Consider the following 15,511-nt stretch of genomic DNA (forward strand, 5'->3'; position numbering starts at 1 on the left):
GGGTAACAAAGGTTTTGTTCACTAGGAAAAAAAAAAAAAATCAAATTTGTGGATGGCACTGACTCTTTCCAGTTTTGAACAGTAACTGAATGTCAACCTACTGGCCTAGAGCAAGACAGAGACTGAAAGCGGCTGTGTTTATGGAGGGGAATGTTCAAACTGACTACCAATTGATTAATCATAGCCTCTTCAGGAGCATGACTGTAGCAGAAGAGCCCCAACTCCTCTGCAAGCTTCTTTCCCCAAATCATTACAGCGTGGGCCAAAAATGACCAATGTCAGATACAGTGGTATAAGGTTTTAGTATGAGGAAGAGTCAGACAAAATACAATTGCCATCATCTCATACCAATTTTCATGCCCAATTTCCAGTGAAACTTTATATTACTTTAACTCTCAGGATAAGAAACTGCAGAAAGTGCTGCGGATTGACTAGAACAAAAGTGTTGGTTTGCTAGGTTCTTTGCTTATCGATGGTTAAATGTAGTTTCTCTTACTCACTGTGAAAATGGCATACTGGGAATGATACACATACCCTGAAAGGCCAGGAGGGCATATCCATGCCAATATGAATAAAATCCCCCTCAAAACAAAACACAGAGAGGCCAATCATGGTCATTATTCACCATGTGACATACAAAAAAGAACCCAATAGCTTTAAAAATAGTTTATTTCCTCCTTCACAAACACACAAGCCTTTCGACCATTATCCAGGGCACCACAGATTAAATAAAAACTTTAACATTAGAGTACATTTGTCTTACATGATTCAAGATAGAGTGGATTTGAAAGCAAACGGGTGCCAATTGCCGGGGGGTCGGGAGGGGAGCAGGGCAGGTACCAGGAACGGAGCATGCATTCTTCTAGTGTTAATTGCAACAGGCAGTAACCAGCACAGGTACAGCCTATGAGCAGTTATTCAAAGTTAGCATGTCTGGAAGAGGTGCTATGTCTTATGGTCTGTCTGTCTATATAATAAAAATGCCAAGAGGACTCCGCTAAAGTACAAAGGCTTCTCACTAGTAGTCTTAGTACCAGTAACAGCATATTATTATTAAATATCTTCAATGTGGTTTTCATTACAAAAAAATAAAACATGTTTCACATAAAAGCTTTATAATATAATCCAGAGGCAGAATTAGTAGTGCACGTTTAAAATCTGAAGCCAGGCTAAGCTGGCTGCTTCTGACCATGTTTTCATTGCTTCCAGTGCTTTTTACTTTTTCTAAATATGCACCCAGTTTCTTACCAGTTTAAATGTGCATGAAACACTTTGCTCTGAGCACCATGATTGCCTTTCAGTAGCCTCTTTGGGATTATAACCCTAATCCAAGGAAAGTAGCTCTAATTTCTATTCAGATTTGCTTTCTCCCAAATCATGTGAGTGTTGACCAAATCCTAGCAAATGTCAGGTACAAACAAAGATTTGTGAGCAGAGGCCCAGAGTAATTCTGAATAATTTTACAATGATCTGGTTAAGAAAACACAAAGAAAATGAATGATTTTTTTAATAAAAAAAGTCTGGACTTGAATTTAAACAAGAGATAGACGTGAAAGGAATGAAATATTGCTTTAATCCGAGATGGGGCATTCTTTACCCATGTAACAACAAAGCTACAGCAACATCCCAAGGTGGGGCCTCCTAGGGGCCTCTACTGGTAACTTTTGAGGTAGATTCTGATGGCTTGAAGAGAGGTAGGTAGAGTCCAAATTTGTTTTCAATCCCTGCGAATGTTGCAACCGCCAGTTTGTAGCCCCCCACGTGGTCGGGATTGGGAGCAGGCAGCATGATCCGGGATTTAGAAACCGGCTCTGATCCCATGGGTTTCCTAGAAGAGAAAATAGAGTGAGAATCTGAGTTTTGTTTTAGTATTTTTTTTAACTTGGTAAAAACAACATTCAGAAACTGAAAGCCTGCACCATAAAGGAGTTGTGGAATTGTAGTCGGTTGTATGTTCCCCATGGAAATAGGTCTGAAGATTTGATTTCACTATCTCCTACATCTTTCCAATTTTATCACAGGGCGCAGGCTGGCGTACTTTTCTCCATGGTGACTGAGTATTTGAAGCAGCTGAAGTTTAGCTGCAGACCCGGCATGATGATACTTACACTCCTCCAAAGTCCATGTAGAACCAGCGCTGCAGCAATTCATACGTCAGCAAAGTCACACCAAACTGGGGTGAGGATCGAAGCACGCGAGCTTTAAAAAAAAAAAAGTGGGAAAATATCAGATAGAATTCGATTTTAAAAAACTTGACCTGACACCAAAGGTTTAGTTAAGGACAAATTATTTCCGTACCACCGGCTCCTTTCCACAAAGCTTTCGGGCCTTCCTCCCGCAGTATCTTCCTAAAGCAGTCCATCACTCCGCTGTAAGTGGTCTGGCCGGCCCTGGCGGCCACCTGTAATCGAGTCTTGATAACATCAGCAGGGGTCACTAAAGATGCCGCCGGCATACCTGCGGGAAGGGACACCATGGCAGTCTGCTCACATTCTCACTACATAAAAATAACTGCACTTTGAACTGCTGGCCCGTGGAAGCAAAGCTAAGAATCCGATGAAATCACATGCCTATTTTACTGTCCCCTCCGGGGAGGACAGCCCTGACCACCTTGTCGGCAGTGCTGAAGGCGAGGACACCCCTACTGACGCGCCTCTCCTGCCCTCCCCCAAATCACCTCCACTTGTTAACGTTTCTGTTCTCCAATAGCTGTGAGGAGTTATTGATCAATAACACTACTTTGAGTGGTTGAGAATAAAGGGAGAAAGTCCTTGGTGGTTCTTTTTTGCTTTCCTTCTGAAATCAGAAACTTGCCAGTTATTAGGTCCGATTTTTCAGGGGTGAAGCTTGTTATGTGTTTCCTCTTCATGCTTTTCTGCGGCTGCTGGCAGTCGCGGGAGGTGCCTTCTTGCACACAGTCAACCACCCAGCCCCTCCAAACCCTAAACCTCTCCAGTTACAGCAGAAAAAGGCTACTGATAGCTAAACAAACACTGTGTGTGCACATCTGTGTGTGTGTGTGTGTGTGTGTGTGTGTGTGGGTGTGGGTGACCAGGGGAGGAGACTCGCACAGATAACACTTTAGGATTCCTTTTTCATAGGCTGACATCTCCAGAAAAAAAATATCTGACAGAAAGCTGAACATTTATACTGGCTTCTCATCAATGAAAAAGGAACAACAACAACAAAACCCTCCCAAAATGACCGATGGGAAATTTTTCTACAGTCATTTTATCCAAAATGGGGCAGCCCATGTTTAGATTTTTTAAAAGCGAGACTGTGCTCAGAAGACCCTGTCTCTTCTGGTTTTATTACTTTTCCATTATGAACCCATTCCAAACCAAATTGGTCAGATGCAGATGCATAAATCTCCTTTGCTTTTTTTAAGGCTTAATAATTCTGTAAGAATTTCGGTCCAAACCAACGTGGTCTGGCGCGCAGCGCCGTCCCATCCTTCTAACAGACAGCTTTAAAGCTGCAGGGCGTGCGTGCGCGTCGGGGAAACGCGCGGGGCGGGTTTGCGTTTTTCTTACCCAGCTCAATCTCTTCCTCTCCATCTCAGCTGAGCTCCTCAAACATTCATCTTAGGTAACCATTTTAATAAAGTGCATCACATTGTTGCATGTGAAAAAGCTCCCTTTCTTTCTAAAGCGTCGCTGGATAAGTCATCCTGAATTTCCTACTAGCTTGTTGGAATTGTTTAACTCTGAGCCAGAAGGTTATCCTCCAACATAATGGAAGGAAACATGAAAAATGCTTAGAAACCCACTGTGTTCACACCACCGATTTCACTTTACTTCCTGGTTTGGAAAGTTTAGCAAGGCCGCCTGCTGTAGACGTCCAATAAAATCCTCCTCACGACGGTGGGCGGCTCGTCAGAGTGTGACTGTGAGACACGCAAGCAGTGGAATGGGTAAAAAGTTTCCTTTGGTTAGGGCAGTTTTCATAAATAGTTCCTTGTTATGAAGGGGGGGAGGGGGAGGGAGAGAGAGAGAGAGAGAGAGAGAGAGAGATGGGGGGAGTGGAGGAAAGATACTGATTAGTGGAATAAAAATGCCAAAAGAAATGTAAGATGTTTAGTAAGCTGTCTGGCAAGACTGATGTGTGTGTGCATGTGTGTGCACATGTGTGTGCATGTGTGTGTTGGGGGGATGCTGGAAGTACCGAAGCCTGCACACGGCTCTCACCCTCTCCACCCCCAACTTCCATCTCCCAGACTAGGCGGACAGCTGCGAGGGCCTCAGAGAAACTGTGGCATCTCGGTGGACAGGGGATTTCTGGTGAAGCTGGACAACAGCCACAGGCTGCTCCGAAGCAAGGCTGGGAAAGACTGGGAGTGAATTTGCCTGGTCTGGTCTCTCCCAGCTTCTAAAAGGTTCAGATGACACTGATTAAGAGTCAAGTTTTTTCTATTCCCAAAGATGGGGACGGGCAAGAGGAGGCTAGGAATGGAGGCTTCTTTTAGGTTCCTCAGCTGGGAGGGGATTGGCAGCCCGCCTGATGCTTCAGTGATAGACAAGTGGTGAGGCCTTGGGACCACCCATTACCGCATGACAGGAACAATTTGGAGTGCTCTTTAGACAATAAAAAAGTTCTCTTTAAGGGGGCCCAGCAACTAGGGAGTATAAGTTCATTTACAACAAAACGGAAGCACCACCAGCAAAAGACAACTTTGGGGCAAGTCATCCTTAATTTTCATAACTGTCCTATTAGTATTTATAAAGGATTGCCTCTCTGTTTATGGGATACAGAGTTAATACCTATTTATTTTGGATCAAGGTTAAGAGTTTTAAAAATTCCCTTTCCTTATCTAAATTATATCAGCTTCTAAGAAAAGTGTAGAGATTCTCATTTGGAATGAGAAAATATCAGGTTCTTGTCATACTTTTAAGTTGAGGTTTTATAAGACATATTATGTTGATAATACATAGAGGCTGATGTCAGTGAATTTTATCTTTCATACGTGTGAAACATGCCTCTGTATTTCTGAATGCTATTTTCAAACCCCGACTTCCATTTATTCTGACGTCGATATTGCTAAACTTGCTTACTGTTGGTATTTGCCCGGTACATATTTTTCAATCTATTGTCTTTCAATTTTTCTATGTCACTGTTTTCTCAAACTTCAGGTGACAGTATTTCCTTTCACAATGCATCTGAAAGTGTCTGTTTTGGAAAGGAGCATTGAATCCACTCAATTGTGGCTACTATTTCTGCCATCCTATATTATGGCTTTTATTTTCTCTGCATTTAATTGTTTCCCTTCGGATCTCCACCCTTTCCTGACGAACACATTCAAATACTGTATGCATTTATTACACAGGTGGAATACTTACAATGTATACAGTTAATGAGCATGGACACCCTTCACCAGCGAGGTGAGGGCTTCAGCACAAGCCCACCTTTGTCCTTCCCTTATCTGCCTGCCAATGACCCTTCTTGTATAAAACCCTGTATTAGCATTTATTTAGACCTATTCTCCGATTTAACTTCATTTGCTGTTTGTTTCTTGCATCCCACATTTTCTTCTTTCTTAAATTCACTTTCCATTGGACTCAGAGAGGTCTGTGAGGGGTAACCTTTTGAGTTCTGGCATGGAGAAGCTAACTTGAGGTTGGCCCGCCCTCTTGAATGCTCGTGGGCTAGGAAATGTAACAGGTTTGCAACATACTCCCCTGGGAAGGGGAGGGAAGTCTTCACTCCCTCATTACTTCTCCCTAGGGAACACCTATGAAGTGAATGTTAGGCCTCCTGGATTAATCCTACATGTCTCCTACATGCTTTCATATTTTTCATCTCTGTATTTCTGTTCCACATTCTAGTGTTCACTTTTTCCCATGAGTTTATTTTCCAGATGCCTAATTTGGTCTTTGATCATATCTACTCTATCACTCAGACCATCTACAGATTTTTAATCTTGGCAATCCTGTCATTAGTTTTCAGGAAAGCTTCTTTACTGATCATTCCTTGAAAATCTCTCTGAGGACCTTAATTATAGTTCTTAAAAGTTCTCTGTTCCCTGAATTGCCTGTTTTCTCTGTAATTCATCTGTTTACTTGCCTTACTACTCAGTCTTGTCTGAAGACCTCTGTCTGTCTATTGATATTCAAGTTCAAAGGACAGGCCGATTAGTGCTGTAGATGGCTTCTACCACACCCTAGGCCAGTGTCACCCACAGGTCTCTCTTCTGAATGGGAGGGCGGGCTACCGGCTTTGCAAGGTGGGTGAGGCCTGTTAACTGGATGCAAGGGGCTAAGTTAGCTGGTGGATCTTCCAAACCAGCTGAAATGCAAAGTGCTTCCCTCTGGAAGTAGAGGGAATTATTTTAATACCCCTCTTGGGAAGGGAGGCCATTAATTTTTTTTTCCTCCTGCATCTGGCATAAAGGTCTGGAATTATCTTAAGTCTTGCTTGCCCAGCTTTCTTTCAGTCCCATACAACTGCTCCCTCCTAGCAAGTGATCCCTTCCTTAAGAAAACAGCGCAGGGCTTTCAGCCTGCATTCAAGTGTTTCCTGAAGCTCCATATAAAAAGGAGAGAGGAGGCCGACCTTCAGGCAGGAAATGAAGTTCTTTAACTCTTGCTCAAGATTTACCCTGAAACCTCCACCCCCATACTCCAGATATTCTGTCGTTCACTCAGAGGTCAAAATTCTCTGGATTTGCTCTTACATTAATACAACTAGTTTTTCCTGCTGGTGTTTTGAGCGGTGGCATCTTTCAGTCCAGTTTTAGAGTCAGTATGGTTCTGTTTCCTGCCTTCTGAGGGCTGCTGCTGACATTTTCTAGTGTCAGTAAGGAGTTTTGAAAATGTATTTTCTGACATTTTAAGGTATTTGGGAAGAGAAATGGGTGCATATGCTCAGTCCATTACCTTGACCTAACCTCTCCATTACTTTTTTTAAAAAGGGTTAAATTGCTTTTAAATTATTATTTTTTCCCCCTTTTTAATTGAATTTATTGGAGTGACACTGGTTAATAAAATTATACAGCTTACAGGTATACAGTTCTATAACACATCATCTGTATATTATATTGTGTGTTCACCATTTATCCCCCCTATACCCTCTTCTACGCCCCCACCTCCCCCTTCCCCTGGTAATCACCACACTGTTGTCTGTGACTATGAGTTTCTTTTCTTTTTGTTTTGTATTTTGCTTTAATCCCTTCACCTTTTTCATCCCCTCCCCTCTGAGAGTTGTCAGTCTGTTCTCTCTCGATGAGTATGCTTCTATTTTGTTAGTTTATTTTGTTTATTAGGTTCCACATATGAGTGAAATCATATGGTACTTGCCTTTCTCTGACTGGCTTATTTCACTTAGTATAATGCTCTCTACGGTAAGACTTCCTCCTTTTTAAACAGCTGCATAGTATTCCACTGTATAAATGTTCCACATTTTTTTTGTCCACCCATCTACTGATGAACACTTGGGCTGCTTCCAAATATTGGCTATTGTAAATATCACTGCAATGAACCTAGTGGTGCATAAATTCTTCTAAATTAGTGTTTCAGGGTTCTTCAGATATATTCCCAGAAGTGGAATCACTTGGTCACAAGGCAGTTCCGTTTTTAATTTTTTGAGGTAACTCCATAATGCTTTCCATAGTGCTGCACCAATCTGCATTCCCACCAGCAGTGCAGGAGTGTTCCCTTTCCTTCACATCCTTGCCAACAGCATTTGTTGACTGTTGATTCTGACAGGTGTGAGGTGATATCTCATTGTGGTTTTAATTTGCATTTCTCTGATGATTAGTGATGTTGAGCATCTTTTCAGATGTCTATTGGCCATCTGTATGTCCTCTGTGGAGAAGAGTCTACTAAGATCCTCTGCCCATTGTTTAACTGGATTGTTTTTTTGGTGCTGAGTTTTATAAGTTCTTCATACATTTTGAATTTAACCCCTTATCAAATGTATCACTGGCAAATATGTTCTCCCATTCAGTGGGTTGTCTTTTCATTTTGTTGATGGTCGTGGAATAATGGATAATATTTTCTTATTTATCCTTTCTGGTACTTTCCAAGTATTTTATAATGAGCAATATTATTTTCATGATTATAAAAATAAATAAACCTTAAAAGAGAAAAAAATCCACTAGTAATTTCTATGGCTCTGGTATTATGGGTTTCCTAGAAAACCCTACCCCGAGATGAAATCACATCTGGGTAGCTACATACTGCAAGGGAAGATTAAAGGTATATTTTTTGTGGTGTGAAGAAAACAAAGTCCTAGACTTTGATCTGAGTTCTGATTCTTCTGACTTCACAACTGATTGCTAGAGTAGTTTACAGACAGATTCTTTTGCATTCAATATGCAATTTGCTAACATTTATTGAGTATTTACTATATTCTAGGCACCAAGTCCTTCACATGGGCGCTCTCACTTGAGCTTCACAACCACACTCTCTAGTTTGTGCAGTAATTATCTCCATTTATAGCCAAGGAAACCAAAGCTTAGGGGAAATTAAGTGACCTGGCCATGGTCACATACTACTGAGTGGTATGTTAGTTCTCCCCATTAGATCTTCAACCTTATTTCAAGTAAGTAATTTAAAACAAATCGTATCATAACCTTTTCGTTCAAAAAATATCATTTATATATGTGGAAATGATACCTAAAGGACACAGTGAGTCAATGGCAAGATGGGATTAAAACTAGGTATTTTATATTCTCGTTTTGAAATCATGATTTTCTGATAGAGGTAGAGATCTCATTGCTACTTATACACTAGGGTTCCCAAGCAGCCAGGAAGGGTCAATCCTGCCTCATACACCAATATCACTGCCTTTGAAGAAAAAGAATTAATTAAGAATTAAAGAGGAGCTACCTGGGTTCCTTCCTCCAGGGGCTCCCCAGGCTACAGGCAGGACATGGGCCCACAAAACAGCAAGCAACTTCTCAAAGCAGGGGCTTGTTCTCAGGAGACTTAAGCCACATATCTGAGATCAACACCTGTATCAAAACTGTTTGGATCCAGGCATCCCATGACTGCCTTAGGGTTTGTTAACTCATTAAATGTTTGTCACCACCTGGAGAGCTAATCCAGATTGTTCCGGCCTTTAGGGTCTCTGCACAAGGAGTGGCATCAAAGAACAAACTGATTCCTGCTGTGGCTATAATCAAATTTCCTCTAGGGATTTACATTGGGATGTAGGAACCAACCTCCACATCATTTTTCCCCCCTATTGATATTTTCACTGTAGCACTGAAAAAAAGACGACAGTCATTTCTCTCTGGGATTCAATTAATGCACACACACACACACACACACACACAGTTCCTATAACCTTACAAGCTAGGAGGAATCCAGAATCTAACAGGACCAAGTTGTTTCTGCTTGTGCTACATTTATTTTCTCTAAATGACAACACGATTGCTTCAATTCTGGACAGGATTTTATACACTATTTTGCTTAGATACTGCTAAAGCACATTATTAAAATTTTTTTAGAACTTCCAACTCAGTTCTCATTCTAATGCTATGAAGTGAAACTATGAATTAAAATGGAACTTGAACTGGACTCCAACAGTACCACCAAATGCACCAATTTTTAACGAGCCGTTTCTGGAGTTAAGAAGCTAAGCTTGTCTACCAGTATAATCTGCCAGAAGTAAGGTTCATTTCATTTCCTTTCCTTCCCTTTCTTTTCAGAAGCCATCTCCTGTGTGCCCTGTCAAAAACTAGAAGCAAAGTTGCAGTGTCGCGGTGCAGGGTGGGGTGGAACGGAGCTCTGTGAGGGGCACTCACCGGCTATGGCGCCAGCTAAGAGCAGGCTTCCAGGGCCAACCTGCCCATCTTCGTTTGCAAAGGAAGACTTCACGTGAGCGTAGCACGGAAAGTAGATGGCCGAGAAAGGAATGTCCCGCAGAAAGCATGCTTTGGCACCCTGTCCGTTAGAAAGGGGAGAAAAACCACATGAAACACATATCCCATTGAGCAGATCAAGCGTCTTTGGAACTCCCTCAGAACAAAATATTCCCCTAGAAGACCGAATTGTACTCACAAGTTAAAAGGGAAACAGAAAATAAAAATATCACCCAACTTCTGCAAGTCATAAATCTAAATTTTCTTTTAAAAAATAAAACGAATTTTATTGTGGGTAGTTCTCGTTTATTCTAATGGTGAGATTTCTATTAAGATGTTTTTGGGACTCCATCTGTGACATCCTTTGAAATCCCTTCTGATGCTGGGTCACTGGCATTTCAAGGAGGATTTGTTCTCAGAAGATGGGCAGCAACAACTGAGATGCCTCTATGCTCATGCACCAGGAAGCAGAAAAGCTAGATAGGTGGCAGGAGAAGGGGTTTGTGTTTTGTATTGTTTGAGACTCTGATGAAAGTGTTGGACTCCTTCCCAGAAAAAAAAAAATCACACATATGTAAAAAATTATATACCTTTGCAAGGGGTTCACGGATCCCCTAATTTATTCACATACTTACCCTACTCCCCAGGACTTATGAAACGTTGATAAATGCTTGCTCTAAAGCTTTAAAATATTTACAATAATTCCTATACATTTAAGAGCTGTGTGTAGGACAATTAACAACTAGAACAAAGTCTTCACCAAATGATTTTTGGTGTCAAAATGATGGTGTGGGGAGGCCCTGAGAATTGATGCGTGCCCCGAAATACACTGAAACAGTTAATCATCTAATGAAAACCACAAGATGTATATTGTGTTTAGGCAGGATAAATGGGAAGGAAGTCACCCTTTTTCAACACTTCATGATTTAATAGCATTTCTTTTACAGATTTCTAAAACTTTACGCTTTCCGCCAAATTTAGAGATTCTTCAAAGAAAATACGACTCTCTCCAGATTCAACAGATGCAGTCAAGCTGGTGACATTTACTGAGCTCCAGTGATGTTGGATCTTGGGTATTTGGGGCTGATGCTGGGCTCCAATCTGTCAAACTTCCTTAGCACTACACATTCACTACTGTAGCTTTGCTTTTCTGACACTAGCATTACAACTCCTGGCTCAAACTGGGCTTGTGGGTAACAAAACCCTTTGTCGTTTTCATAGAAACGGCTATTAACCCAGGTCTCCTGTAACCTAATTAGTTGCCTTAAACAAGTAACGTAAGTAGGACTTCACGTTTAATCCTATTAAACTCCATCCTACTTTGGCGCATCCTTCCAACCAGAACGAATGCTAGGAATCTGGACCCTGACCTGTTGCCCATTCCTCAGTCGGCTGACTCGCGCGTGTGTTCAGATGCCTCTGTCCACTTTGAGCACAGATATTTCAAGAAAAAGCGGATCCACATCATGCACTGCCAATCAGTCCACGCTTTTTTATCTTGTCTGCCCCCCAAACTGTTAGATGCCAAAGTGAGAAGAGGGCCCACAGAGCGCACCACACCCGAGTTCCTCCTTTTATACGTGTGTAAACGGAGGCCCAGGACAGCTAACCCAGCAACGGTGTGTCTAGCGAGGGCCATGCTGTTGTCCTGCTCAGGGGACATCCTTGGAGACAGCGTCAGAGACAGGTCCAAAACGCGGGAGTCTCGAGTTCTTTCCCTGCCCCCCAGCTTTTCAAGGGGAAGAAGGGAGTACAGTGTAACCCCAATTTCCATGTGTGGCACCCAATTTTTTCTCTATTAGTTTTTTAAAGAGTTATCATGCAGTAGCTATTGTGTAAAGGTAACACTGTCATCCATTTGTTTCTCTATTTTAATTTTCTTGTCCTTATTTTGCCTCCAAACCTTCCTGTAAGTGCTGCTAGCTATCTGCCCACATGCAGACTCTGTCCAGGTGATATTCAAATCTGATACCAAGTAACTAACTCAAGTTAAGATCAGTTAAATCTTCATGTCTGGCTCCCTTAAGATAGTAAAAAACACTGCCATGTTACTGACTTTCTAAACAAATCACTTTGGAATAATTTTTTAGGCTGATATAGTTCCTCCTCCCAGAAATCTTGCTTTTTACGAAATCCATTAGTTTTTACTTTTAATCTCATCTCCCAAATCTTCACATTTTAGAGCCAAACTTCAGTCCCTTCGTTCTGTTCATTGTTTTGCTAGTACTGTAATACTTTCCCCTTTAAAATGTTTTTTTTTTTGTTTGTTTGTTTCTGTATAAAATATTAAGTGCTTATCAAAGACAATACAGAAAAGCATTGAAAACAGAAACTGTTCTTAATTTCCACCGGCCGCAATACCACCCACCACAACTATTGTACATGTTCTGGAGCATTTCCTTCAACAGCAATATCAACAACCATCCCATAGTTGGGACCATGTTTCTGTGGTTCTGAGGGATGCCTTTTCTTCATGACTGGTTTTTTTGGTTTGGAAGCAGTATGGTTTAACATCTCCTTCATTCCTCAGCCATGTTGATTATATTTTGTTATTTCAAAAACTCTTCTGCCATCTTTGGTCTTGGCTGTCCTATAGATTAGGCCCAGTATTCTCACCCCTCTCAAAGCTTTGTTTGTAATGATTTCACTCGCCCATTTTTTTCTCTCCTTGGTCAACTTGAGCCCTCTCAGGTAAAGCTACTCAATGCCCCATTCAGCTGATCAATCAAGGGACCTGTCACTCTGCATCTTCTTTGACAATTTTTAAGTTGGGAACATCAATCTCTTAAATACCAACTCTTCATTCATTTAAACCCACACACCACCCTTTCCACTGAGGATCTTTTAACTAGAAGGTAGACAGGGAGTGGATTCCAGTGGCCCCACACAGTCTACAATTTGCCAATGCTATTCCGAGCTTTCTTCCCGCTCTTGTATCTGCCTACGGCAGCGTTGCTGTTTCAGGGTGTAAGCAACCAGGGGCCAGGAACTGCTGTCTGATTTAATTTAGAAAACAGCAAAATCTTTGGCTGTCAGTTGGGGCCTAAAACACGTTCCCGGTGATACTGAGTTAGCATTTGCCAATCTGCACAGAAAAAACCACAACTGAAAAAAGAAATGAGAGGCTTTGGGCTATGTTGTCAGATTTCTGCAAGAAAAACTAACTCATTTCTTGGAAAACTATACTAGAAACCAAAACCAACCTTTTTGTTTTTGAAACAAAGATATATAATTTGCTGTGGATACAACAGAGCTTAGGAGGAAGTAGTGGATAATTTTGGACTGAATGTTAACATTTAAGAAAAAGGAGAGAAAGACAGTGATCAGCTCCTCTTAAGCTATATAGCTTCAATACGATCTGAAGATGTGACCTGAAATCTCCCTGGGACACCAGAAGGGGCAGGCCATGTGATGAAGCAGTGGGTTTTCCCCAGAAGGAAGTCTCTCTCCTGAAATCAGGATAATCAATCATGTACCAGTGTGAAAAGAAGCACCTCATATGTGATGTGCTTTAAGAGATGTTTGAAAACAGCCCCAGATGACTGAGAAGCAAAATGGCTTCATCAAAACACAAACGAACAAACAAATAAAAAAAGAATAAATCTAAGGAAAACTGGACAGGACTATGTTGCATTTTTCCTACCAGGGATCAGACAACGCATAATAAAAACCAAGTAATTCACGCATACTGGAGCGAATGTTAGGCTAGGTAGGAGGTCTCAGGTTTCTCAATAGGTAAAGAAAAGGAAAAGCCAAGGGAGAAAAGTAACCAGTGGAACAGCCCCCATCTCTGCTCTGCAGAAGCAGGACAGCCTTGCCAGCAAGTTAAAACATTTAAAAACTCAAATTTCTACTAATCGAGGTATGAAGAACCCCTCCTGGTACAACCCTCTCTTCTATCACTGGGTATCTGGTGATGAGCACTGGGAGAAATCAAGCTCTAAACCCTCATTTGTCAAAAATACTAAAGCCTGCCTTCTTGGGGGGCGGGGGGCCTTCTTGGGCGGTGGGGGAGGGGATGGGTTTAAGAATAAATGAGGGGATAACTGTGGAAGTCCCTTAAATGTTAAGGGGTGGTGGGGTGAGGAGGCCCTTCTCCCTGCCTCTCCAGGTGCCTGCGCCCTTCCATAGCCCAGCACCAGCTCAGACATCTTCAGGCAGCAAATCCTTGGTCTGAGTCACGAGGTGCCCCCAGCCTCTCTCACACCCCAGGCACAAAAGCTGGATTCCCAAGGAGAGCTACCTTTGCAGAAGGTTGGAGAAAAAGGCCCAGACTTATTAAATTTCCCTGGCCTCCTTTCCTCAACACTTCCTTCGGGTGGAAGGCACAAAGGCAGGTGCCAATTTGTAAGGCTGCCCCAGGCAATACCTGACCTGTTGCTCCTCACAATGAAAAGGGAGGCAGGAAGTGAAAAAGGCCTTTAAAGTTCCAACAGAGAGAATGTCTCTCTCCAGGATTCCTTGATAAATCCTTCAGTTGTGGTGAACACCCATTCCTACAGCAAAACATAAACCTGTTTGACTTGAATTTTGCTTGCCCCCACGTACAATTTTTCCTAGGTGACCGGCCACTCTGAACCGGCAACCGCGTAATAAAGGCAAACATTCCGTGCTGCCCAAGTGCCTGCGTCAGCAACACAAGAAATAATTACTTTGGCCATTAAAAAATTAATAAATTACTAAGTGTGTACCACCTAAAATACACCTTGAAATGTTCTTGCCCCGTAAGAAAATCCCCACATTTCCCTACCTTTCCTTCTCCCTGGCTGCCTAGCCAGCCCTGTCTCAGATATTCTCTGGTTAGCCCTGCATTTCCTTTGTACACAGTAAAATCACTTGGGGAAAATTAATAAATGCAAAATGCAATCATCTGATCTCTTACTATTCATTAAAGCACTCTTTATCCAAACAGAGTAAATTATTGGGTTTTTCCCCCCCTTTTAAATAAAAGACCCACTAATAACAGACAGGAACAATAAAAGGCATCTCAGGGGAAACCCATATGTAAATAAACTAGAATCAAAACTCGGATTTAGTTTAATGATCCCGACTCTGGCTCGATTCCAGTTCTCTGTCATTCTGAAGTCTCTTGTCATCATTCTGTTTAAGGTCCAGGGAAGCTTCTTTAAGGGCAGGCCTCCCTTAACTTGGTTAATAGTCCACAATCGACACAAGCCAATTAGGCTAGAGACGCTGGTCACAGTATCACCATGGCAAAGGAATTATTTATTTTGCTTCTGGTGCTTTTCTGGATGTGGACACTGTTGAAAGCCCAAGGGAGCTCTAATCAATTCTTAAGTTGTGGAATCATCCACTCAAGTTTACTCTGGCAGCTCTGTCTGGCATGAAAATGTCAAAAGATATAACATAACAGGATGTGTATCCTACACACACACACACAGCTACCTCCGATGTCTTTTTCCCCCTTCTTCTTTTAAAGCTCTTCATCTCTGTTGGTATCACACCTGCCCAATCAATTTGAGGGGGGAAAAGACAGCCCTGAAGGATGGTTGCTGATAAAGAAGTCAGGGCCAGGGCAGGTCTTTTCGCATGCTAATTCCTGCTTATTCTAGCTGTACCTGCAAATACAGCTCTAAACAGACTATTTCTAATACAGGGGAAGGTAATTACACTCACAAAGGCACCTCTGTGTCAGGGCCGGGCACCAGGAGCCAGCAGGTCTGGGAGACAGAGGCTTAACAGAGACTC

General features: G+C 42.0%; 2 protein-coding genes across 4 annotated transcripts in view; one reads left to right on the top strand and one right to left on the bottom strand.

Moving 5' to 3' along the window:
- Positions 1-9,726, top strand: part of DYNC1I1 (dynein cytoplasmic 1 intermediate chain 1) — a 297,632-nt gene extending 287,906 nt beyond the window's left edge. The window contains exon 17 of the mRNA XM_081146695.1: positions 9,650-9,726. Within this exon, the coding sequence (XP_081002821.1) occupies positions 9,650-9,682 (33 nt within the window). The 3' untranslated portion in view covers positions 9,683-9,726. The remainder of the gene's footprint in view (positions 1-9,649) is intronic.
- SLC25A13 (solute carrier family 25 member 13) overlaps positions 652-15,511 on the bottom strand; it is a 169,167-nt gene continuing 154,307 nt past the window's right edge. For all 3 annotated transcript variants that reach the window (XM_081146688.1, XM_081146687.1, XM_081146689.1), the window contains exons 15-18: positions 9,746-9,884; positions 2,299-2,457; positions 2,109-2,199; positions 652-1,828 (exon numbers count right to left, since the gene is read on the bottom strand). In XM_081146688.1, coding sequence (XP_081002814.1) covers positions 1,642-1,828; positions 2,109-2,199; positions 2,299-2,457; positions 9,746-9,884 — 576 coding nt within the window. In that variant the 3' untranslated portion in view covers positions 652-1,641. The remainder of the gene's footprint in view (positions 1,829-2,108; positions 2,200-2,298; positions 2,458-9,745; positions 9,885-15,511) is intronic.

This window comes from Miniopterus schreibersii, assembly GCF_964146895.1.
Source record: "Miniopterus schreibersii genome assembly, chromosome: 9".
Classification (NCBI taxonomy): domain Eukaryota; kingdom Metazoa; phylum Chordata; class Mammalia; order Chiroptera; family Miniopteridae; genus Miniopterus; species Miniopterus schreibersii.